Source organism: Tiliqua scincoides, chromosome 1 (assembly GCF_035046505.1).
Source record: "Tiliqua scincoides isolate rTilSci1 chromosome 1, rTilSci1.hap2, whole genome shotgun sequence".
In the NCBI taxonomy this organism is placed as follows: domain Eukaryota; kingdom Metazoa; phylum Chordata; class Lepidosauria; order Squamata; family Scincidae; genus Tiliqua; species Tiliqua scincoides.
In genome coordinates this window covers 262,420,096-262,447,183 of record NC_089821.1, presented here as the reverse complement: position 1 = coordinate 262,447,183, position 27,088 = coordinate 262,420,096, and the positions used below count along the sequence as shown (strand labels likewise).

Sequence of the window (27,088 nt, the reverse complement as noted above, 5' to 3'; positions counted from 1 at the left end):
ATTCCTCTCCACCCATTTTTTCTTGATCATATGATATCTAAGGTTGGGATCCCATTATATGGAATGGAACTGGGGCCACAGACTGGAAAATATACAATTTCACTTTCCCCTGTGATACTTAGTAATGACATATATGACTTGTTTCACAGCTACCCTCACAGTTACTGGTTGCCATGGGGAAGGCAGAGATGGAGTACGAAATACACAGTGAGACAATATTACATCATGCCTTTTCATGACTACATGTTGCAGGGGGAAGCAAGATGAATGAGAGCCAGTGTTTCTAGTGGAACCTCCATGACTGAGTAACATCTAGTTCTATCCTGAAGGTCAGAGCTGATTTTGACAGCTGGTCAACCATTCCAGAATTATTTTTCTTTTCTTGTAAAAAAAATAGCAATTCCCATGCAAATGGAACTTCCAGGGCAATCTGTCATTCATTAGTGAATGTTATACAAAAGAGAGGCTGGAAGGATGCTATCAAGGCACCCCCCCCCCTGTTTTGCTGTTCCTTTTAAGAAATAGGTGTGGTAGCAGGGATTTGAACCAACATTTTTTTAAAAAAATGTTTTCCTTTTATCTACAGCATTTCTCTTATAAATATTTACCTCATCAGGGGCTTCCTGTTTCTTCAAGCCGGCGCATTTTGTTATTATCAGCTCATGGCATCGCTTGTGGACTACGCAAGTGCAAACTGTAAGCAAGAGAAACGGCGACAGCCTAAGTTTTTCACAAATAGTTATATTCATTTCCATAGTGAACTTTTGAAGTTAAACAGAAGCTTCTTGTCCTGGGAAAAAGTCTTTTATTTTGGCGCTTAGGTCTTTTCCTGGGGGGCAAAATACCTAAGCCAAACTTTTCCTAAATTGAAAACAGGGGTGGGGGTGGCTAGAGTAGAGTACCCAATCTGAATCAGCATGATATGATATTTCAGTGGCCATCTCAAAAGCTTCACAAGGCTCAGTGCACACGAAGAGGCACTGCCCATGAACCAGAGCACAGACAGCCAATGGCACACATTCCCTTATGGCAGCTGTCTGATCAAATTTGAATATGGTCTGCATTTCTGCTTTGAATTTTACTTATAAGGGAAAAAAAGGAATGAGGCTCTGGCTGTAATTCTAACCACAATGTCCTGGGCATGGGAGTTTACCTGTGACTAAACATGTGCAACTTTGTACTGTCCATGTATAATTTCTAGAAATGTTATCATATTCTGGAAATGACCATCTATCACTACTTGACTCTCTCTGGAGGAGATCTTCTAAGAAGTAGGTCTTTTAGGGCCCAAGTTGATGTGATGGCAGTTTCACTTCCAAGTAGATGTGATGGCAGATGTGACTTCCAGTTTCACTGAAAAAACAGAAGTGGCATTTTTAATGCCTTATAAGGCATTAAAAACGTCACTTCCAGTTTCTCTGTGAAACAGGAAGTTGCGCTTTTTTTTTTTTTTTGCCCCAGAGCTCAGTCTGAGCTTAGCAGCGGCTGGGAACAGACATTCTCAGCCTCTGCTGAGCTCAGAGGCCTCTCCGAAAGTGAGGGCAGTGGAGCTCCCCTCACCTCCGGACGGTGTGCGTGTGGGGCTGTGCATGCTGGGAGGGCCCCAGGACCCAATCCGCGGATAAGTAACTCTACAGGCATGGGATCTGCAGATAGAGGCCCCCCCTTTATAGTTACAAAGTCTTCCTAGAAGTGATTTTCTCTAAGTTACAAATCACCAGTTCTGATCCATGGGCTGATGAGCTGCAAATAGGCTAGTTCCTTATATATTATATTAATAATTATATACAATTTTCCTTACCTTGACATTGGTACCCTTGCTTTCCTATTACTCCCCTGTAGATAAGAAGACATAAACACCAAATTAGGAATTGTAACAGAATGCTGGATGTACTTGCACATCATCACATTGATATGGTAAAGAGGCACAGTCAATGACCAGGAATGAATGGACCATCTGGAAAGCTGCATTCAAGGAGATTCTTCTCTTGTTTGCACAGATGGAATTCTCATAGATGAAACTTGCTTTAGCACACACGCCTCCTACATTTTCTGAAATGCCACCAAACTATCCTTCTTTTCATGCCAAAAATGGAAATACTGTAGACAATTTCTAGGGCTCATTTACACTGATTTTTCCTTCAATTTTTTAAAAAACATAATTACATAAAAGGAGTTGAGCATGCCTTTGTAGTTGTACAATGTTCATAGCATTGAGACAGTTTGCAAAACTTGATTTGGAATGGTGTCCTTGCAGCCCAACACCGAGAACAGGATACGATGGAGCAAGGCTTTGCCAGTCCCACCCCTCCTGTTCTCGTTCTTCCCCCACCCTGTCCTCCCACCGTCCTCCTCATGTCTCAGAATGCCTCCCCCCTGCCCCCAAGGCCCTCATCGCCACCCAGAGCTCTAACTGTGCTTCAGGCAGCATACATCCAGTACTGGGCCCAGTGCCAATGCTCCTTACACTCTAGATATCCCAGAAGTGCATAAAGGCACATTTGGGATCACCCAGCGCCAGTGCTGGAGCTCGGTGGCAGCACTCATAGCCCATAGGATTGGGCTCCCAGTCTTCTGCATGCATAGATTAGGCCAAAGACTGCATGAAAATTTACTTCAGGCATCATGTTGCCACCACAGATGAAAAGATACATCACGTGTAGATTCAGACTACCTGTCCCTCTCCTGTTCAAAGACCACAGTTTGCAACTGCTAAGTGGTGGCAATCAAGTCAAATTAGGTTGTCTGAATGGACCAAGGAGCAAACTCTGCAGTTCTCATTCTTTGGACAGGTTAGCTTGTCAAACGAGTAGTGGTTATGGAGTTTACCAATGCTGAATCCTAACTCAGACAATGATACCCACCCTTTGGGGATAGGAAATGACAATATACTGAACCAGCCCTTAGTCTGAACTCCTCAAGTTTTTGAATTAAATCCTTCTTCCATATGACTGCTACAGAGTGACGCTTATTAGGTATATTTAGAGATGTTAACGGTAATTATGTGCTTGTAAAATATAAAAATATGACAATTTATGAGTCATTTTTCTCAAATGAGCTTAAAGATTTATGACAAAAAGGCTATCATGCAACATAACAAATGACATGGCACAGGGAATGGCTCCGGATAAAAATTTTACCATATAAAATCTCGGCAGTGTGAACAATAGGTTGGTTGTCTAAGATAGGTGGCCATAAACTTGTGCCCATTGACCTGGTGGACCCTGCGCCGCACAGCCCCCTGGCGCTTCCGGGGACGCATCCGCTCCCGAAACACTCGTTCTTCATTGTCTTTGGATGCTGGAGAGACAAAAAGAGAGAGAAAGGAAGGATCAGCACAAACTGAAACATTTTAAGATACACAATGAGAAGAGAAGAAATAAATAAGTAGAATGTGCAGCTGCAACTGAATTCTGTGCACGCAGATCCCTGTAAAGTCTACAGTTTGATGGAACTGTATTAGACACAGACTTTGCTACTTCATGCAGAAGTCAGCATCCCCAAAACATCAACTTTTTTTTTTTTTAAAAGCATGTTTCTCATAGTTTAGTTATAGCTGGAAAAGATGGGTAGGTAATGTCTGAGGAAAATATTTGGAACCAAATAGGTTGTCTGTAAGGTTTTTGGTAGAGGTGTTAGCAAAGTGTTTATTTATCTTAAAAATATAGTCCACCTTCTTGTTCAAAAAGCCCCCAAGGCAGTAGATAAAGACAAGGACCAAGAGAAAGTGACAACATGCCATGAAACAAGAGAACCACATAAAACGAAAGCATCAGCAAAACACATGGCCTAATTTTGGTGAATTTATTGTTTATCCACATCAAGGACTGTAGGAAGAGAAGTAAAAGACAAAATGATCAAGATTTCAAAAAGAAACACTCCCTTATCCCTATCAAAAGTAGACTGTTTCCCAGTGGCGGACCTCCCATTCATTTGATGGGACAAATGCCCCAGGTGTGGAGCCTCATATGCCTTTAGGACCCCATGGAAGCCTTTCTGGAGCTCCCAACAGGGTCAGAAACGGGGTTTTCTGGAAGCACAATTTAAAATGTTGGGGAACCTCAGAGACACAAAGCAAAACATGCTTTGCCCTGGGGCACAGAGCTGGGGAGGTCCACCACTTCCATTTCCCAAGGCTCCATGAGATGTATGTGCATACGTCCCGTGAACTATAAATCAACAAAATCTAAACCAACTCATATCCTATGTGTTTTCCCTTTTCCTATGTCTTTTCTTGCATCAGACTGAAGAAATGAAACCAATTAGCAGCAGAAAAAACACCACAGGGAGACACTTTGTTTATCCAGAAAGGATGGCACAGAGCCAGTCTGGATTAACCTCTTATTAATTTGGCTCAACATGAAAAATGCTTTCCTTACAAGGAATTAAAAATTTAGGACTTAGAATCTGAAGGTCATCGAGAACTACTTTTCAGTTTTACCCAGATTATGTTGCAAACCAAAACCTATCAAGCTAGGATAAAAGCTAAGCTGCCAACTCTATGAGAAAACCTATTTCCCTGATGAGCTGCAAGTAGTGTGGAAGAGCCCATCTGAAGAGAGGACATACTCCTCCATGCTTACAATTTACAGCCCAAACCTACGGCAGCGGATCTCACATGAAAGCTGAACTGCTATTGCGAGTGATGGAGCCGCTGACAGAAAAGCCCAGTGACTCTGTGTGTACCCTAGACTCGTCTGGATGCTCCGTTGGTCCACGTAAGGTGGTGGAGGGGGCATCTGGAAGCAGTTTGGAGGAAGTTCTGGGCAGGGAGAGAAGTGGCCAGGGAGCAGAGAGCAGACCTTAAGGGCTGGATTTCAGTGGCAAAGGAGCACGCTGGATGCTATCCCCAATTTTTCAACACACCATGCCCCCTTCCTCTCTTTAGGTTTATGCCAGCAAAACAGCTGGCGTGGGTCCAAGTAGACCTGTAGGCAATCAGGAGATAAGATTTTTACTTATCTCTCACTGGCATCTAATCGCCCCCCCCACCACAGCATGCAGCATGTGCTCCATCAGGCGGTTGCATGGAGGAAGATGGTAGGGGATATGATTGGTCTGACATACATATAGACTACCAGCATATCCCTTTGATATAGGTATTGTCTTTATATGCGCGCGCGCACACACACACACACACACACACACACACACACACACACACACACACACACACCTTGCCTTGGTAACAGGCTGGAATATCTTGTGCTCTTTAGATTGTTGCTCCTTTTACCCTACACTTTTTAAATTTTTGGATCTTTTGTTATTGAAATGTTATTAGCCATCTTGGAAATCCATGGCCTGAAGAGCTGGGTACATACAAGGGACTAAGCCACAAAACATAAATTAAGGCAAACAGGTGGCTGGCACTCCTCAGATTTGCTGCTGTTGCCTCTGGATACTGTTCTCTAATCTATTTCCAGTGTGCTTGTTTGGCACAAAAAATTGGTTTCCATCTCCCAACTCCCCCATGCATAATTGTATGACAGTCCCCTGCCTCTGGTTATTTATTTATCTATAGTATTTTTGTCCCCATACCAAAGGGCACACCAAAGAAACATAAAATCAATATTAAAATCAATTAAAACAATTAAAACACACTGGATCACAACAATTAAAAATCATTGAAAAGTGCCAGCCCTCAGTATCAATTCAAAGCCTTCATGAATAAGAAAGTCTTGAGGCCCTGCCAAAAGGTCTCCAGAGAGAGAGAGAGAGAGAGAGAGAGAGAGAGAGAGAGTGCTGTTCTTAATTCCAGGGAAAGGGAATTCTGTTCCAAATTTTCACTGGTGCAAAAATGTCCTAAATGCTGACAGCCTTTGAATGCTGTGAAAACAGATGCTGCCAGTGACGTCTTTCTCCTCATTCCTCCTTACAACTTCCCCCCTTTCAGCCCCTGATATGGTCTTCCTGCACATGTGTCTGGTTGAGCTACGAGCAAGGCTCGCAAAATTAAACAGGTGAAGATATCTTCTACTGGTGGAAGGATCAAGACCCTTTGTCAGTCTTGTTCTGTATTGTCTACAGCAATGGTTCTCAAACTTCTGGTTGCAACACACCGGTGGGTTTCAACCTGAGTTTTGGTGTATCACGGCTTGCTATGACCAGGAAGCCAGCAGGCTCATGGTATATGACGCAGAAGCTACTTCCAGTTCGTGTTGACATGTGACCTGCATCATTGGCCACATCGCTCTCCACTGCACCCTGAGCTGCCCTGCAGCTTCCTGGTCATGGTGGGTCCACAACCTACCAAAAATCAGGTTGCAATCCACTGGTGTCTCGCAACCCACAGTTTGGGAACGCATTGTAGTGCAGAGTACAATGTGGCAAAGTGTGACAAATGATGCAGGTCACAGCGGTGACCTGGTTGCAACTTCTATATCATGTCCCATAATGCCTGGTGGCCTGGCAACTGGCCTGGAACTCACCATGGATGACACAATGAGAACAGCTGGTCTACAGTGTTCGGCAGTTACAGTGAGGTGCTATCCAGGATTTCAGGCAGGGGTCTTTCCCAGACCACCTAAAAGTAGCAGGGAATTTGCAATATACAAGGCAGGTGCTCTCTCACTGAGTTACTCAGTGGCCCCATCCTTAGCATCATAAGCTGAGTGTCAAATCCCCATGCTCGTCAGCAGCTCTCAGGATGTGCAACAAATTAAATCATTTGCCTCATCTCTTAATGAAACTGCAGGAATTTTAATGCAGATGGAAACAGTGTGAATGTGAAGTTCACACTGCCTACATCAGATACAAATTAATCCTCAAGAAGTGGAAACCAGCCATTCCATCAGCACATCTAATTCCCACTTCCAAACATTCCGCGCATTTTTGATGGTTCCTTTAGGGGAAACAGCACACAGCGCGACAGCTCTGAGGGTCGTTTTGGTTTGGTTTCCTGGCTTCTTTCTTTGCAATGCTCCCTCTGAACATCCTAGCGCTCCTTGTATTCAGTTGGAATCTGGCAGTTTCTTCCTTGTCTTCTGCTATTGTGTTAAACCAAACACTGCAGGGGGGCTGAGGCGTGCAAGGAGATCAGACACAAATCTGTTTGTTTCCAGCTGCGACTCCGCCATCAAAGCAAAGCCGTGCTGTTGCTTCCAGCTGTGTCACATTTCACTGAGCAAAGCACAGCCCCCCCCCCCCAAATTTGGATAAAAAATATCACAGGAAAAGCTGAATGAACCAATGGCCATTTCAGGGGTACCTCTAAAGCAGAAGGCCAGCAACCAACATTCTTACTGATCTGCCTTTCTTGGGAGAGAATAATGTATGAACAAGGCAGATGAAATTTGTAGGAGTTTGGCAACTGGGCGTCTAGGATTCTTCCAGTCCTGGTGTATTTCAATATGGTATTTCACCTGCTCTGGCCCTAAAACGTAGTCTGATAGTTACTGCCAGCGGAATGCACATTCTGCTGGTAGCAAGGCCCAACAGTATTGGGTCATGAGTTTTGCACTGTCCAGATTCAGAGACCAGCTTTGTAGGAGTTCACTTTCAATGCGCGGATGTACTTTATTACAGTTCTCATTAGGAATGAGCCATACCTCCATAGAAGAACACATGCATTTGCACTGCACACAGTCCCTAGCAGAGACCTCCACTGTGCCAGTAAAATGATCTTCAGTAGGAGAGTTGGAAAATTCTTCTACCTGAAACCTTGACAAGCTCCTGCCTGTCAGAGTACACAATGCTGAGCAAAAGGATCAATGGCCTGACTCAGTATGAGACAGCTTCTAATGTCTGTAAATTGTTACCTTCTTCATCCTTGTCACCAAGATTTTAGTAGGCAGGCAAGCTGTTCCATTCTGGTGCCAACTTGGAATAGGCATGCAAAACTTTTAAAACAATGAGTAGCAGCACAGCTACACAGTACTATAATTTTTCAGTTCCTGGTACTCTAAAATAATCACTTGCAGCATCGCAAAATCAATGCTGTAATTAAAAATCATTACTTAATTTAATTTATTGTACACGCTGAGTAGAATTTGGGAAGAAATATAGTCACAGGATTCCATCCTGCAGATAAGTGCCAAAGTGCATTAGCTTCAAGGCTAGATAAAGTAGCTGAGCGCAGACCAAGTTATTTTAAGCTAGAACTTGAGCAGACTAATGATCATTGGGCAAAGCATTAAAAATTACCGGTATCTTTGCTGGCACAGCAGAGATCAGATCTGTTGTTCTCTCTCCCCCACCCCCATCTCATTATATGAATTCGGTTATATGCACCAAACATTAACATGATGCTAGAAATATCTCAATGACTAGACTGCAGCACAGTACCAGGCTTTGGATGCTATTAAACTAAGTTGCAAGACATCAAGAATATAATGGATTTTCAATCCCTACGGTAAACACCCTTCCCCCCACCAATGTACCCTTGCGAAAGGAGCACATACTGCATCTTGCAGGGGAAGTAGTTCTGGGGGCCTCCTTGAGGTAAGGGAGCATTTGTTCTTTTTCTCCATTGTCCCAATGGGTCTCCTTGGATCTGCACCAGCTACTTAACTAGTGCAGAACTGAGGAGAGTACGGGAGAGGGAATAGGGGGAAAGAATGGGTCCAAGGAGACCCACAGGCAATTGGACTGCTTACTAGGGAATAAGTAAAACAAAATTTTACCTACTTCCTGCTGCCCCACTTGCGCACTTTGTCAGCACGGCTACATCAGTACCAATGGTGAGTGATTGGATTGGGCAATTTGTTTTCAAGTTCTCCATAGTTGGAGGGTTAATGAAGGAAATTAAAGTAATAACTTTTGAGAACAGAACACTGAGGCACTACAGAATTTATCAGGCTAAAATATTTTCTGAATTCTAGGAGACACAGTTAAAAAGCAGTGGACCTCTACTAGCTGCCCAGGACACAGGGTCAAACTAGATTTTAAGTGTGTCATGAAAACTAGTGTGCTTGGTTTTCAATCAGTAAATAAAACCAAGATTAGGCTGTTCATGAAACAGAACCATGTTGTGGGAGGAATTAACCCTTTGCTCCCATCACAGTCACAATCTGTTCCAACCTGGAGCAGATAATTTATCTTGGGGAAAATGTTCTATTGCATGTTAATGAGAGGAGGGAGCACATGAGCCCAAGATCCCATAAAGGACCGAGGGACCCCAAACGAGCCCCTAGACTTGCAGAAAAAATTATCTCACAGAAAGGTTACAAGAATGCCCCCTTCCTCTTCCTTTTGCAAAGTCACTGGGATACATTTCCTTCCATGTATCACAATATCAAAGTGCTATCAAAGTACCAAAATATTGAATTGGTATCCAAATATGAAAATGTTTCACTGCATCCAGAAGAACAGCCACCAGTGGAGGTAAGTGCAGCACCAAGTGGCAGAAGGGCGATGGGAGCAGGTGTGCCACCAGGGTTTGCATCACCTGGTGCAAGAGCTCATTGCGTCACTCCCACGATGGACCTCCTCCCATGCAAGACCATACAGAATAAAGTCAATATCATACACACAGCCGAAATGCAGTTGCATCAATAGGGTTGGTGTCACGTCACCCCCGCAATTCACTTTATTTAAATACATAACAGTACAGGTCACCCAACAAACTAGTAACCAACAAAAAATCAGTGGCCAACTTGATGACACACACACCACTGAATAAAGGTTTTAGTACTAGCTCTGATATATGGAAATGAGAGCTGACTCATACTACTACTACTACTACTACTACTACTACTACTACTACTACTCCAGGTATTTCTATACCGCCTTTCTTGGTCCTCAGATTTCTCCTTGGACTTTATTCAAGGCGGTTTACATAGGCAGGCTATTTAAATCCCCGTAGGGATTTTTACAATTAAAGAAGGTTCTATCTTTCAGGAACCACAACATTCAGATGTTTCTTTCTTGATCTGGTCACACATTCTGGTCTCCATCCTCCCACGCTCAGAGCAGATGGAATAACTCGGCTCAGCTTGTCAGCTGCTTCAAGGTCGTACTGTGCCGGTGGCCTCAAACTGGCGACCTGTGGATGTTTTCTTCAGGCAAATGGAGGCTCTACCCTCTAGACCAGACCTTATTGGTTCCCTGCTGGGTCATAAAGCACCTCATGGCTCTGAGAACAATCAGTGGTCAGTTTTGAGTTAAGAAAATCCACTTTTTGTTATATAAGGCAGTTGAGCTTTCCTTTCATGGTTGTTTGGTCATAAATTTTGATAGAGTATAGATATTTCAACATGTGTCATTGTGTTCTGCATTAAATTACCCACCAAATGATGTATAGCATGGATGTATTCAAAAATATCAGGATTTTCACAATTTTGGCCAGTACTGGTGTCAACTCCCTCCTACCCCCCAGTGCAGTCTGCACCCCCCTAGTGATGCCACTGGGCAGGAGAATGGAATGGAGGCAGAGAGGGGTTGTTCCTGGGTGGTGGAGGGCAGAACGAGGTGGTTCAGGCCATATCCTATTCTCTCTCTCCCCCGCCCCCATTTAGCAGGCACAGATCCAAACAGTCCCATAAGAGAGACTAGGGTAAAGGAAGACCCCAAGGAGACCCCCAGCCTGCTCCAAAGCAATGCTGGATACAGCAGAGGCCATGCAGCCCCACTGTGCTAGAGCAGCTTAGGATTGAGCTGTCATATTATTCTTGCTGTTATCATTACAACAATGCTGTAAGGTGAGAGAGGAGCCTCCACCTTGGTGAGCTGCACTCTGCAGTGGCTACTATGGCCTCCTGTTGAGGTAGGAATGGTCAGGGCGCCAAGGGTCAGCTGGGACTGAGAGGGAGTGGATTGCCCAAGGCCCGCCTTGTGAGTTCAGATGCAAGATTCAGACTGGGGAAAGTTCTGATTCCCACTTCACAGCCCAATCCTGAGCTCCCGTGGCACACAGCTTCGGCGGTGCCAAAAACAGCTGCTGCCAGATCCTGCACACCACAGACTACCGCAGGCGGCACCTCAGAAGAAGGGAACTTTCATCCCCATCTTCCAAGTAAGGGAAGTAGTCCTGCAATGGGGCTACTCAAGTAGGGTAAAGGCTTTCGTGTAGGGCGCCAAGCCCTACACAAATTTGCAGAATCTGCTCTGCTCCACCGGACCTCCCTCCCTCCCTCCCTCCCCCGGCACGCCTCCCACCCACCCTCTCCCTGCCTCCCTGTCACGCCTCCTCCCTGCCCTCTCTCCGCCCTCTGCCTGCCTCCCCCCTCCCTGGAACGTCTCCTCCCCACCCCCACTTACCGTGCCGCAGCTCAGCCGTCCGTGCGACTGCCATGCGGCGGAGGCCAGGCGCCCACCCAGTGCTAGCCCAGCGCTGGGCTAGCATGGGCGCTGGCCCAGTGGTAAGACTCACGTGCCGGCAGTAAGCCGGCGTGCACTGTTCAGGATTGGGCTCTCAGTCTCTTCACCATTACACCACATCAGCTCTCATGGAACAAATTCACAGAATTAAGTATGTCCATAGATTTTCATGGCCAGCAACAACATGTCCTATCTAGACTCGTTCCCTGACAAAGTTCTTAGAAAGTTACAGAATAAAATGTTGGACCTTTTCAACAACATGGATTTTAATCCTTTGACACAACCACCCAGACATGTTAAATTGTTGGATCACAGAATTACGTTTCAGTCATCTGAACAGCACCTGAGTTCCCTTTGCACACCCTTTTACCATTATGGCTGCTCCCACATCAGTCCCAAGATGGGCAAAAACTTCAAGTCATGTGTTTCTTCCTTGCAGTGTGTTGCCATAACACCAGCCTGTCCCCTTGGGAGGTTTATTACATGAGCAAATATGATGTAAATCTTTACACATACCATCTTTACACATACTTGAACTGGTGAAGGCGCAAATACAGAGGAAATGGTAACCACGATAGGAGCCCAGAATGTGTAAAGGGGGATGTTTCACTCTATGGAAGAAGCAGGAGCTGAGGAAGTTGTGGTTTCTCATAACTGTTTATCCACTGATCCTCAGAACCATACTCATCCCGCCCCTTGCAGCTGTCCTGCCGCACACCTGGGACTCTACTGTACTTGCTACAGGAAGACATTTTCCCAGATAACTTCCAGTTCTCAGTGCCATCCTAAGGCAGATCTGCTTGTGAGATTTTTCAGACATGTGATTTGCATGCCTTCATATACAGGAAAATATACTAGATGGAAAAAAAATCAAATCTAGCAACCTCCTAATGAATGTGTGGTTGGCAAACCTTCTGAATTCAGCTTGCAGTTCAAGGATTGGGAGAACAAAAATGCATCTGTATATCTCTGCATGCATATGCATGTCTATTATAGATACATGCACAAGGGGCACAAGCTGACCAAAGTGAAATACTTGGAAATTGTGTTCTGAACATCAGCTCTCAACCAGAATTACTACTACTATTACACTACAGTAACCAGTATTACTACCACTACTACAGTGGGACTTTAGTACCCTGAATTTAAATTGCTTTAAAAACAAAAAATGTGCACCAAAATCAGGGTTCCTACCCTTTTCGCAGTGATGCAATCTAGGGCAAGACTGGGAGGAGAAAGGAATCTCCGTGCAACCTGGAAGTGGGTCTTTCAGTCCTAAAAGTAGCTGTATATGCTTCGAAACAGCGTGGTTTGGCTACAAAAAGGGTAGGAACCCCAATTTGGGCACACTTTTTTTGTTTTTAAAGCAATTTAAATTCAGACCCCAGTATCTGCTGGCATCTGTGGTGAGTCAAATGGATGCTGGATTCGAGAATACTGGGATACTATACTACTACTACACTGACAACACAACTAGAAATGAAAGTTTTAACATCCTTCAACTCAGTCTGTGTTGCTGTGAGTAAGGTGGAAGGATCTAAGACATTTTGGATTATTTTCGTGTGGAACAAATGTGGATACACCCTGAAAACACAATGAAATTTGCCCTGCCTGATGTTTCAGAGGCAGAATTCTTTGTTTTGCAGTATCCCATTCAACAGCAGGTTCTGTAAAGCCAACAAAAAAAAAATCCTACTGACAGACACAGTCAAAGAGCTGAGGCTGCAATCCTATATACCAGTGTTTCTGATGGTCGGGACCCACCAGGTGGGTTCCCATTCATTTCAATATTTTATTTTTAATATATTAGACTTGATGCTTCCATGGTAGGTGACTGAATCTGGGGACATGTTACAGACCTATACTTTTAACAAGCTACTATGTATATTCTTTTAACAATGATAGTAAATGGGACTTACTCCTGGGTAAGTGTGGGTAGGATTGCAGCCTAGGATTGCTAAATTTTCCTGCTTGATGATGTCACTTCCAGTGGGTCCTGACAGATTCTTATTCTAAAAAATGGGTCCCAATGGGTCCCAGTACTAAATGTGTGAGAACCACTGCTATACACACATACCTGGAAATGTCCCATTGAACTTAGTGGGACTTACCTGTGAACAGACATGCCTAGGATTGAGCTGTACGAAATGTGGGGAATGAATGAAATGTCACAAGAATCGCTAGTCTCTTTGAAGGAAGGGAGAGGAAATGGGATCATATGAAGACCTGGTAAAGGTGCAAATAACATTATGCAGAAAACATTACAGATTTCAGGGTGCATGACACAGCCACCTTGTTGGAGCTAACAGATCTTAGTTTAGTCACTGTGTGATCTTCTGGGAAAGCCCATGTATGCTGTCTTGACCACTAATAGAAGAAAGGTGAGATGATAAAACAAGCAGGTAGGAAAATTATATCTGAGGTTACTATTATTTAAAGACACATTTGGAAAACTTGCAGCAGTTGTAAAATCAAAGAAATGTGACATCTACAAAATGAAGTTTATGTGAATGCTATCTCACTGTCCAAATCAAGCCATTTATGCGATTCTCAAAATGTATTACTAATTGTATTTCTGCAAAGGAACATGAACCCCACAGGCCAAAAAAGGGGGGAAAAAAAAGAGATTATTTATAGCAAACTCTTCATGATGCTGTAGCCAAATTATTATTTCAAGCCCACATGAGTGATTAACTTCCCTCCAGGTCAGCAATCTAAATTATTCTTACACACCACTGGGGGTCACTCTAGCCTGGCAATTAAAACAATAGCCAATGAGCTCCACATTGAAATGCTGTTCTTCTTCATTATTGAAGCACAGAATTCTTAAAAGTCAATTTCCCAACAGCATTCAATAAGAGTTGACTTTCACACAAAATATGTAAAAACTCCATGGAAGAATTAATCAACATTTGTGGGAGAAAATATGCTTCTACCATCACTTTAAACAATGAACTTTCTGATAGAAATATGTCCCACTTTGGGTTATGCACTATGACTACTGCTGAAAAACAATAAACAAACAGGAGTGCACTTTCTAAAAGTATACTTCTACAAAGAGCCTTATTTTTCAATAATCAAACAACTACCAAACTCTTTTAAAGTCCTAATAATTTATCAGAACAAAAATACTGTCACTTTTTGGGGGGCTCTTCAAAAATTTGAACTGCAATCAGAAGAAAGTGGATGTGAAGACAGTGAACACACAGCCTAATCCTACCAGATTGGGTGGCGTGGCAATGCAGAAGTGCTGGTACAGCCTCCACTGCATCCTGTGGGGAATTTTTGGATTCTGGATGTCTCCTTGAGGTAAAGAGACATTTGTCCCCTTGCCTTGGGGTAAGTCCCAGCAATCGCTATGTGTCAACTTGGACCTGCACCAGTGATATAGCTGGCACAAGGATTTGGCAGGTGCTGCTTTTTTTTTTTTTTAATCTTTATTGGCATAAAAATAAGCAACTTCATTCACAGTCATAGCACAGTGAGATAAATGCAGCTCCTTATGAGGAGTTCTAACAGGCCACATCAACTAACCTTTACCTTTCTTATGTTACACAATAGGCTAGTTCACATATTGTGAAATTATCCTTTGGGCTCTTTTGAACAACTAGTTGTAAATATATTGCTTTTGACTGCACAAGATCCTCTTCCTTGGCTGCTAGTAAATCACAAACAATATCTGTGTCCTATTTTATAGATAAGTGAATTAAATATGGGGCTAAATATGTCTGATGCAGATCATTGTACCAAGGACAGTGCATAAGCATATGGGCCACAGTTTCAGGGTCTTTCTCATTGCATGAACAGCATTTCGCCCCATTTCCCCATCCTTTGAATCTGGCTTTAACAATATTTGACGGGAATATGTTGCAACTAGCCATGGAGTAAGTCCGCCGCTCCTGAAGATTATCAGTTAGAAGAAAATATATCTGCACGGTCCCATATATTAAAGGTAAATGCAAGTGAAGCGGTGATCAGGCTTTAGAAGCAACTGCATAAATATCTTGTCTGTCTATGGGTGCAATCCTAACCCTTTATGTCAGTGCTTTCCAGCACTGGCATAGTGATGCCAATGGAACATTTGCACACGCACACACACACACTGGCACACACACACACTGGCAGAATCTTTCGAGTCACCAAAACGCTTTGGGCGACTCAGAAAGCCCAGCTATTAGGACTTGCTTGAGTTCTGGGGGGCATCAATTTGAGTCAAGCCATGCTTGATTTGCCCATCCCTGCATGAGAGTGTCTGTATTTTTATCTCTGAAATGTTGGAGGGTATTAACATGTGCTTGGGCCTAAGTGAATCACAGCTGAACATACAGAGCCATTTCAGGGATTTCCAAGTCATTATTCTGGTATTCAGATTTAAATAAGGAGTCCTTGATTTTATATTATATTATTAATATTTTATATTTCTTGTACTATGTGGAAGATAAGGACTTTCCATGTAACCTCAGAAATGGCTGGCATTTATATCCATTTAAAAATTTACATCCTGGCTTTCTAGCTTGTAACATGGGCTTTTCAAGGAGACTTACATAAGATCAAAACAAACACTAAAAAGATCAATTGAAAATAATTAAAACTAGCTCAAAGTCAACATCAACAGAATAAACGCAATCTATGACAATCAGTCAGTGACCAAGCAACCGCACTATACTCCAGAGGCTGGTCTGAAGAATCAACTTTCAGAAAACCACCAGCGACACGGTCTGATGATGAACCTCTTCAGGTAGAGAACTGCATGAAAGAAAGGAATACCCTACTCCTTCTAGGACATGTATGTTAACTGATACTGTTAATGCATGATCTTAACATGTACTGATCGTCTTTGATCTAGCAGTGTTTTCTGATTCGTCCAGATTAAAACCTCCCTAGCTAATAAATGCTGATAGAATCAGTATTCAGTATTGGCAACCTTCAGTCTCGAAAGACTATGGTATCGCGCTCTGAAAGGTGGTTCTGGCACAGCGTCTAGTGTGGCTGAAAAGGACAATCCGGGAGTGACAATCCCTTCCACACCGGGAGCAAGTGCAGTCTGTCCCTGGTCTGTCTCCCTGGCTATGGGCCTTCCTTCTTTGCCTCTTAGCCTCAGACTGTTGGCAAAGTGTCTCTTCAAACTGGGAAAGGCCATGCTGCACAGCCTGCCTCCAAGCGGGCCGCTCAGAGGCCAGGGTTTCCCACTTGTTGAGGTCCATCCCTAAGGCCTTCAGATCCCTCTTGCAGATGTCCTTGTATCGCAGCTGTGGTCTACCTGTAGGGCGCTTTCCTTGCACAAGTTCTCCATAGAGGAGATCCTTTGGGATCCGGCCATCATCCATTCTCACGACATGACCAAGCCAACGCAGGCGTCTCTGTTTCAGCAGTGAATACATGCTAGGGATTCCAGCACGTTCCAGGACTGTGTTGTTTGGAACTTTGTCCTGCCAGGTGATGCCGAGGATGCGTCGGAGGCAGCGCATGTGGAAAGCGCTCAGTTTCCTCTCCTGTTGTGAGCGAAGAGTCCATGACTCGCTGCAGTACAGAAGTGTACTCAGGACGCAAGCTCTGTAGACCTGGATCTTGGTATGTTCCGTCAGCTTCTTGTTGGACCAGACTCTCTTTGTGAGTCTGGAAAACGTGGTAGCTGCTTTACCGATGCGCTTGTTTAGCTCGGTATCGAGAGAATGTGTGTCGGAGATCGTTGAGCCAAGGTACACAAAGTCATGGACAACCTCCAGTTCATGCTCAGAGATTGTAATGCAGGGAGGTGAGTCCACATCCTGAACCATGACCTGTGTTTTCTTCAGGCTGATTGTCAGTCCAAAATCTTGGCAGGCCTTGCTAAAACGATCCATGAGCTGCTGGAGATCTTTGGCAGAGTGGGTAGTGACAGCTGCATCGTCGGCAAAGAGGAAGTCACGCAGACATTTCAGCTGGACTTTGGATTTTGCTCTCAGTCTGGAGAGGTTGAAGAGCTTTCCGTCTGATCTGGTCCGGAGATAGATGCCTTCTGTTGCAGTTCCAAAGGCCTGCTTCAGCAGGACAGCGAAGAAAATCCCAAACAAGGTTGGTGCAAGAACACAGCCCTGCTTCACTCCGCTTCGGATGTCAAAAGGGTCTGATGTGGAGCCATCGAAGACAACAGTGCCCTTCATGTCCTTGTGGAAAGATCTGATGATGCTGAGGAGCCTGGGTGGACATCCAATCTTGGGGAGAATCTTGAAGAGGCCGTCTCTGCTGACCAGGTCGAAAGCCTTTGTGAGATCTATGAAGGCTATAAAGAGTGGCTGTCGTTGTTCCCTGCATTTCTCCTGCAGTTGTCTAAGGGAGAATACCATATCAGTGGTGGACCTGTTGGCTCGGAATCCACACTGCGATTCTGGATAGACGCTCTCTGCAAGTACCTGGAGCCTCTTTAGTACAACTCGGGCAAACAGCTTTCCTACAACGCTAAGGAGAGAGATGCCACAGTAGTTGTTGCAGTCACCCCTGTCACCTTTGTTCTTGTACAGCGTGATGATGTTTGCATCCCTCATGTCTTGAGGTACTCCACCTTCTCTCCAGCAGAGACAGAGGATTTCATACAGCTCAGTGACTATGATCTCTTTGCAGCATTTTAGAACTTCAGCAGGGATGCTGTCTTTTCCAGGTGCCTTGCCAAAGGCAAGGGAGTCCAGGGCCATGTGAAGTTCTTCTAGGGTTGGTTCACTGTCAAGCTCTTCCAGCACAGGCAGGCACTCAATGTTGTTCAGTGCTTCTTCGGTGACTACATTTTCTCTGGAATATAGCTCAGAGTAGTGCTGCACCCAGCGTTCCATCTGCTGCGCCCGATCCTGGATGACCTCGCCTGTGGCAGACTTCAGAGGGGCAATTTTCTTCTGTGTTGGACCTAGGGCCTGCTTGATACCATCATACATCCCCTTGATGTTGCCCGTGTCAGCTGCTATCTGTATTTCGGAACAGAGCTGGAGCCAGTAGTCGTTAGCACATCTCCTGGCAGTCTGTTGGACTTTGCTGCGAGCAGTTCGGAGGACCTGCAGGTTGCGCTCACTGGGACAGGCCTTGTATGCTGCTTGAGCTCTCCTCTTTTCCTCAATGACTGGTGTCAACTCCTCAGAGTGGGCTTCAAACCAGTCTGCCGCCTTGTTGGTCTTCTTGCCGAATATGGACAAGGCGGTGTTGTAAACGGTATTCTTGAAATGTTCCCATCTGTTCCCATCCCATATTCTATCCATGCTGATAGAATAAACAGATTTATTTGGGGTCATCTCCTATCATGAATCCTTGGAGAACTCTAACAAGCCTGATCCTATCTAGCTGCCGCACTAGTGAAATATGTGGATGCCAGTGCAGGCAGCTGGAAAGCATGGATGCAGTGCAAGGTGTTCTGGAAGGAAAGCCGGAGCATTCCTTATGCGCTGGTGGGTGTCAGAAGACCCATGCGCTGGTGCGCTGGTGGGTGTCAGAAGACCCACCAAAGTAGGTAACCTGGAGAAAGGTGTGGAACAGGGAGGTGGGAGGGCACTGAACAGGGCAGGGGAGGGCAGAATGGGAAGACTGGGTGGATCAGGCCTGGGACAATGAGTGTTTGGCAGCAGTGCACATAGAACCCAAAACCCCTTCCCAGGCCTGATCCGCCTGTATGGATCAACTCGAACTTGTGCCAGCTGACACAGATCCAAGTTGACCCATTGTGGCTGCTGGGACTTATCCTGGGGAAAGGGGACAAATGTTGCCCTTACCCCAAGGAGACCACCAGCAGCCAAAACTCCCCCACAGCATACAGTGGAGGCTGCACCGCCACCTCTGCATCGCCACACCTGGTTAGGTAGGATTGGTCCATGAATTAGGACATCTTACAGCACAATCCTATATGTGTCTACTCAGAAGTAAGCCCTCTTGAGTTCAGTGGGACTTACTCCCAGGTAAATGTGTATGGGATTGCAGCCTTGTTCTAGTTATCTTACATTTTTCCCAACAGTTAAAAAGAGTGCATGGCATTTGCAAGCTTCAAAGAAGCATATCTGATAGGCCAGAGCAGGAATAAATCTGGTCAATCTGCTGAAAAGGAAGTTTTTGAGATTGGCTGTGTCCCCAAGAGAGTCAAGTTGCCTGCCCCAGTTTTTTAGTTCCTGAAAACTGTGTTAGGTGGGCCTGGTTATCCTTGACTCCAACTGGAGTCCATGGTAACTTGTATGTCTACTTGACGCTGTTGCAAGAGGCTTAGGTTAGCTTTATTTAAAACAAATGCTGGGGGTTTTTTTTTGGTGTCTATAATTCTGTACTTTTACTTTTCGTAACTCCCACCTGAAACTTTGAAAAAAACACACAGTATTTCTTTCAGGATCAATTTTGTCCTTTTATGGTCTGTCAAACATTGATTTTGTCTTTGTTTTGTTCCTTGCCTAGCTTTCCAAAGCACAGCAGCTGTCACTGAAATAGTCCTGGCTGTTTTTCTGTACAGTAACATCATCTGCAGGTTTCACTGCACTTCTATGTCTTTTCCACATACACAGACATCAGGATGATATATACTCTGCACTCAATCCAGCCAAAATGAAGCAGAGTTAAACTCCATTTATTTAGTTTCCAGTATTGGCTGGATAATGCCTATTATTTGGGCAATCTAGAAAGACTGGAAAACAAAATTCCATAATTAATGAAAGCACATCATTCTCTCCATAGCCAGTCCATGGAGAATTCCTCTGAAATTACAGGTGCAACCTATTTATCCACGGATTTTTTATCTTTGGATTTGTCTCAATGAAAATGGGGTGGGGGGAACTGAAAGTCGAACACACCTTTGTCTCCTTTGCCCTGCGCTTGTCTCGATCCTTTTCCAGGCAGCCCAAAACACTGCAAAAAGGCACAGGCAGGGAAATAGCCCTGGAGCCATGAAAGAGGTTCCCCTTGTGAAGGAACAGTAAGACTCCTGGAGCCCCTGAGCCAGCCGAGGTTGAAGAGGGGAAAGGGGGGGTGGAAAACCTCTGTAGCCAGAGCATGTGCAGCAAGGCGGAGCACTCTCTCTCTCTCACTCACTCACACACACACAGGGGCAGGTGCAGTAGCAACAGAGGGGATTGCTTTAAAAAACTCAGGGAGTGTTTCCCAATTACCCCCCCCCCCAGACTGCTCTCCGTGCTCCAGCCTACGGAACCAAAACAGCCCAGCAAGCAAGTCTTCCCAGCAAGCCAAAGCATGAGATTTAGGCTACAATTCGATCCACACTTTCCTGGGAGCAAGCCACACTGATGACAATGGGGCTTACTTCTGAATAGAAATGGATAGAACTGGACTCTTAAAAGCTCAGCATCCCACCTGCGAAAGAAGTGGGACAGCTGGCAACAGGGAGGGCTGAGTACGGAGCGGAGGAGGGGGAGGAAAGGAGCAGAAGGGAGGGAATTGATAACAGCTGCCTTAGTTTCCTTCCAGCCCCAAGTGTCAGGCTGCAGTGTATTTGCGTAACTCTATTGAATTTAGCACGTGTTTTTTCTTAATCGTGCCGGGTCACGGAACGGAACTCACACGTATAAATAGGTTCCACCTGTATATCACTATACTTCTATAAATATCATTGCATTGCTGAACTAGTGCACAAAGGCAAATATTGGGGCACTACCGGCACAGTGGGTCTGGGTAATTGTATAGCAATATGAGACCACCCTTACAAAGCTGAAGTTGTGTGTTTGAACCTTCTCTAGCAATTCAATATGCTTAGAACCAAACTACATATATTAGATGCATCACAGGCCCCAGCATGCTCCATTTTTCTTTGGTAAATAGTATTTGCAGAGTTCCAATCTAGACTGAGGCTGAGACTGAGGAATAGGGTTAAGGACTCCTGCCTCAATCCAGATTCTGATCTGGCTACTATTGAGCAAAGAAAATTCAACCATGTCAGAATCAGTAATACATTTAATGTCACATATAGTTTGTACTTTGAAGTCAGATCAGTGCTGAATGGAGATGGATGTCTACCTACCAAAACAGAAAACAATAACAAACAACTACAACTCACTGTTTACATTTGGAGACAAATCACTGCTCATTAGCAGAGCAAAATATCTCAGGTTCAGTCCCTGGTGCCAAAATTGAAAGGATTTTGGGTAAAAACTGGGAAAGATTATTTTTGGGCCTTGGATAGCTGCTTTCAGACAGAGAGGATAATATGGGCTCTAATCTACTCTACTGTTGTATGCAATTTTATATTAAAATGTGTCTAGATTCATTTGGTCCATAAACTCACATGCATTTTTAAGTTCGCATTTTGATTACTGTACTTTCCATTCTACCATAGAGATACGAAGTTTGTAATGAATTTTATTTATATATTTAAGATTCCACAGATGCTGTAAACCCCCCCTCTCTTAGTGCAAATTGCCAGAGATCATGGCACTGCAAGTTCTCTCTGATACAACATAGCAGCGTCCTCCATGATATGGGCCCACCCACTGCATATTAGGCTTCGTTGGATTGCTGTTTGTAAATCATAATTTGTATACTTCGAGTCCTTCGTTAAGTTGTCTAGCCATCTTTTCTTTTGCCACCCTCATGATCTTGTTCCTACACCTTTCGCAAGATGTTTGCTTCACTAGGAGATGGTTATCCTTATGTGATAAGTGGCCGAAACAGCGTAACTTCGATTTAAGGACTGACACTGGAGGAGGTTTCTCTTCTGATATTATCTATGTCTTTGTTCCTCCAGTGTTGCCACCACTGGATTTTCATTATTTTACGTAAACAGCATGTTGCAAAACTGACTATCTTCTGTTGATCATGTTTCTTTATGGTCCAGGACTCTCAGCCATATAGCAGGGTGGGAATGATGGTGGCTTTGAACACTCTAAATTTCATCTTTCTTGTCAGATGCTGTAAACCTGGGGCCTTGCAAAAAACAAAATGTTTCTAACTGGGCCCCGTAGCTCTTAAGCCCGGCTCTTTATGGGTTATCAGTAATCTGATTCCAAGATAGTCATTTCCTATGAGCATTATATATGTATTCTGTGTTTCAGCAATGGAATACAGATGGAACCCACAGGCAGCTCATTGAGTATCTCAATGTAAATAGAGGCAAAACAGGCCTGACATAAACATGAAGTTACAAAAGGGGATAAAGTTGTAATTGACAAGTATATCTTTCTTTTGGAAATATCAGCTGTCAGTAAAACATGTCTGAATCTTAGCAGATGTAAACCTTCTGTTTCTTGAATGAGGAAGGCCAAAGGATTCTGACAGGTCAGCATTTCTTACCACTGCAGTGCTAGAACAAGAGGCACTGTACCAGCTAAACATCTTTTGTCTCAATCAACTATTGGAAGTCCAGGTGCTTCTTCCTCTACTGCATCTGATAACTAGTAGTATTAATAGAGCCCTTGGAGAGGAAGGGAGGGAGGGAGACAGGGAGAGAGAAACAAGACACGGCCTAGTAATTATCAACTGCAAAAGCCTTTCTTTCCTTGTAGCTGATAAGTCTTCAGTCAGTACATTACGACAAGCTGCAACCAACAGACCCCCCATTAATCAGGGTTCCCTCAAGCATTTCTGCTATTTAATACAGAGGAATTCAAATGTACATGATGGTCAGTGTCAGAGGTGAACCCTGCCTGTGAAGATAAACTTAATTTATTTTTGAGCTCAGCAAAAGGAATTGAGTATCAAAGGCTCAGCCTCAGTGCTATGTCAAAATCAATGAAGCTTTAAAGACTCTGCAAGCACTTTGAGAAGCCTAAAACCACAGACCCTGACAATTGAAGTCAACATAGAGGAGAATTAAATACTTTTTGTAGAATGTAAGGAAAGCTTCTGATCTCATCAGCACTAAATGTGTAGTGATATGACTACATTAACTAGAGCTACCACTACTGTTTTATGCGCTCCTGCAGTGCTCAGTCATATTCACCCAGGGTTGGTTCAAGACCCCCCTGGGGTCTGAAATAGTGTGTCAAGTACTGCCCCCCTTACCTGGTGATGTGGCAGCTTCTGCTCATCCCACTCCTTGGATTGGAGAGGAATACAGCAGAAGAGGAAGTGTGGAGGAGAGAAGGCTGGTGGGCTAGAGCATCTCTGACACTCTGACCTGCTGCTTTCCTCTGAACTGTCCCACTCCTCTTGCTCTGTCCCACTCTTCCTTTTCCAATCCAGGGAGTCAGAGGAGCAGCGGAGGTAAGTCAGCAGACAGAAGTGTCCCATGCCAATGTGCTGCCTGAGGCAACTGCCTCCATTGGCCTCACGAATGGGGCAGCCCTGCATAACCCAAATCAGTCTTCCCTAGGAAAGTGACAACGATCACCTCTCCATCCCCAGTTGCAAAGTCCTGACATACTGCAGACAGTTGTGAAGAGATGATTTGCTAAGAAGCAATTTTTTTGTAATTAAAAATTTTTAATTTTACAAAGCAGCAATCAGCATTTCTTGCCGTTGTACAAATCTATGGTAAGGCCACACCTGGAGTATTGTGTTCAGTTCTGGTCGCCGCATCTCAAAAAAGACATAGTGGAAATGGAAAAGGTGCAAAAGAGAGCGACTAAGATGATTACGGGGCTGGGGCACCTTCCTTATGAGGAAAGGCTACAGCGTTTGGGCCTCTTCAGCCTAGAAAACAGACGCCTGAGGGGGGACATGATTGAGACATACAAAATTATGCAGGGGATGGACAGAGTGGATAGGGAGATGCTCTTTACACTCTCACATAACACCAGAACCAGGTAACATCCACTAAAATTGAGTGTTGGGAGAGTTAGAACAGACAAAAGAAAATATTTCTTTACTCAGCGTGTGGTTGGTCTGTGGAACTCCTTGCCACAGGATGTGGTGATGGCGTCTGGCCTGGACGCCTTTAAAAGGGGATTGGACAATTTTCTGGAGGAAAAATCCATTACGGGGTACAAGCCATGATGTGTATGCGCAACCTCCTGATTTTAGAAATGGGCTATGTCAGAATGCCAGATGCAAGGGAGGGCACCAGGATGAGGTCTCTTGTTACCTGGTGTGCTCCCTGGGGCATTTGGTGGGCCGCTGTAAGATACAGGAAGGTGGACTAGATGGGCCTATGGCCTGATCCAGTGGGGCTGTTCTTATGTTCTTATAGATTTGCATTTGGAGAAGTCCTAGGAGTACAGCATATGCTTGGCACACATGGTTTTTCTTTTTGCTTTTTTTCAATAAAAGGTAGCACATTATGGGAAAGCCCTTCTCTCTGAGACCCAAGACACCACCAGTCAGAGTTAGATGGACCTACCGTTTAACTCAGTAGAAGATGATAAAACAGTTCCCAGATCAAACCACACCAAACAGACCAGTCTGTGGACTTTGCATTAATCAATAAAAAAGGATCCTGATTCCAGATATTCTTTTTTAAATATTAGCAATGCTTCCTTACCTATACTTTACAAAATAAAAACAGAACAGAATCGTTAGTTGTTAGGTGGTTGTTGGAGCCAAATGAATAATGAAAATAACTTCTCTGAGAAATCACTGACAAGGCAAGGACTGATTGATCCTTTAATCAGCATTGAAATTTTGTCCCTAAGAATTTCCATGTTTTGCCTAACCTTTTCTTAATGCAGGGGTCTCCAAACATTTTGGCCAAAGGGCCGCATCAAATATCTGGCATGGTGTTGAGGGCAGGAAAAAAAATTTAAATATAAAATTTTTATAAATAAATTAGAGATGGAACTTAGATGAGTGAATAGCTGAATGAATGGGCTCATTCATTCAAACTCTCTGGCCCTTAGAACACCCTCCAGATACAACCAGAGCGCAGTTCCAGTCATGTTTGGCCAAGTGGGCCAGAGGCTTTCAGGGGACAGGAGGCTGGCTGCGGTCCGGATGAGGTTGACAGTGAGCCACATCTGGCCCCCGGGCCAGGGTTTGGAGAACCATGTCTTAATGGATGACAGGAATATACATTTTCATTTGATGTAAATTGCAATTTCATAGCTGTCAGTAACTGCTTAATTTATTCTCACCTGATTTGGGACATACTTTCAGGGTCTGCATGCCCAATAGAGCAGCTGTGAGTTCTAGCCATTTTTGAGCTGAAAACTGTAAACTTGTGAAGATTTACCCATCTCTCAGAGTGGCCTTCCAGAAAAGCTTTCTCTGAGGCCCTATACCCAGGGCAGGATCCATCAATAATTTCAAGAAAGCCAGAATGTGGAATTAGATTTTTGAAATGGCAGATTAAGCTTCCTGAGCTTCCTCATGTTTGGCCAGCAAGAGAGACGTGAAATATTTGATATGCTTTTCACTATGAGATAATGACGACAACGACAACGACAACTCCACAAAGAGAAATGGGAGATGAGTTGAAATAGCACGTTATCAAAACTTATCCAAAAACAAAATGCATAACTTGCATGGGTGTGGATATATCCCTACTCTCTTCCCCCCCCCCCCAGGGATGGCAATAGGAGCAAGACTGGAATGTTAGACAGTCCAGGACTCTCTTCCCAGCTCTTTCAGTGTTGTTCTTCAGGTTAAATCATTTCAGTTTTATGAATATTAAGAAAAGAATATAAAACAAAGCAGAACACCACATCCCATATCCACCAGCTCTGCTTATCAGCTCTGTAAGCTTCTGGCATTAGACATGCTTACACAAATCTAAAGCTGGATGTTTAATGCAATGTAGTCTGGTATCTCTCAGGGGAGCTCTCTTACTGCCCTGTCCTGAGCTTCCCGGCACCCAATGGAGCAGCAGCACCAAAGTGACCCCTGTGTTCAGCAGGTGCCAAGAAGCAGCCAGATATATCCTTGGGGAAAGCCCCAAGCCCACAATGGGCCTTCTCAAGGCTGGCTATTTTGCTGGTGCAGAGTTAAAACACTCCATGTTGGGCCTTCCAGCTTGACACAGAGTTCAGGATCTGGCGGCCTTGTTCCACCCTTCACCCCCCCGCCTCTCAGGGACTACACCACCGCCTGGCAGTTGAACTTACCCCTAGTGGTGGCATGTCCTCTTCCTGCCAGCACTGGGCCCAAAGCTTACCTAGTGTGGGCCTAGTGTGGGCCCAGTACCTAGTGTGGGCCTAACTCCTCACTCGCCAGGTGCTGTGAAAGTGCTTACGCTAACGCTGGCGTTAGGGCTCTGCGCCAATGCTGGCCAGGTTCAGGATTGGGCCTTTAAGCATCTAGAATTTATGCAGTCTGCTACGCAACAACTGGGACTTAAGACTGAGTTTTCTGCCCATCTCATTTCCAAAACACACTTTGCAGGAAGGTTGCTGGAAGGTGCACAGTTGCAGTCAAAGCTCTCTTGAGGATGAACATTGCAGCTCTGCTAACAAAGCAGAAATCAGAGACAATATTTTTCTCCTCTCAAGGAAGAGGTGACGGCTTGCTATTATACTGACATCTTCAGATCCAACCTGGTCGGAAACAGCCAAGCACATATAAATGGCTCTAAATTCTTCCACTGAGGTCAGCAATCCAGACAATATATTTGTTTCCTCTAACAAGGTTAACAATGGCTATGGAAGATTCTGTCTTCAAAGTAATGACACACTTCCTGAATTGAGAAGTATGTCAGGAAGACAAGCCTGAAGATGTGCAATGAATGAAAAAAAATGAATGAGTGCTGAAGAGCTTCAGTTCCAACAACAGTCAAAGTGACACTGGACACAGACCATGAGCGTCCTGCGGGGAATCACTGAAATAATACTTTTACCGAAGCATCAATGATTATTCTCTCTCCATTATGCTCAAATTTTGTTCACATTAAGCTAAAGAAAAAAGCTTAATGGAGATATATGTTCTGCTAGAAAGAGCTCTCATATCATCTCATACAAGCTGAGATAATGTATGTGAAGTATAGTGAACACTAAAAAGTGCTATATAAATGCCAACT

General features: G+C 44.3%; 1 protein-coding gene across 1 annotated transcript in view; it reads right to left on the bottom strand.

Moving 5' to 3' along the window:
• The window catches only part of PRKCE (protein kinase C epsilon), a 406,295-nt gene that overhangs the window by 132,365 nt on the left and 246,842 nt on the right, over positions 1–27,088 (bottom strand). The window contains exons 3-5 of the mRNA XM_066624640.1: positions 3,141–3,300; positions 1,802–1,836; positions 609–694 (exon numbers count right to left, since the gene is read on the bottom strand). Coding sequence (XP_066480737.1) covers positions 609–694; positions 1,802–1,836; positions 3,141–3,300 — 281 coding nt within the window. The remainder of the gene's footprint in view (positions 1–608; positions 695–1,801; positions 1,837–3,140; positions 3,301–27,088) is intronic.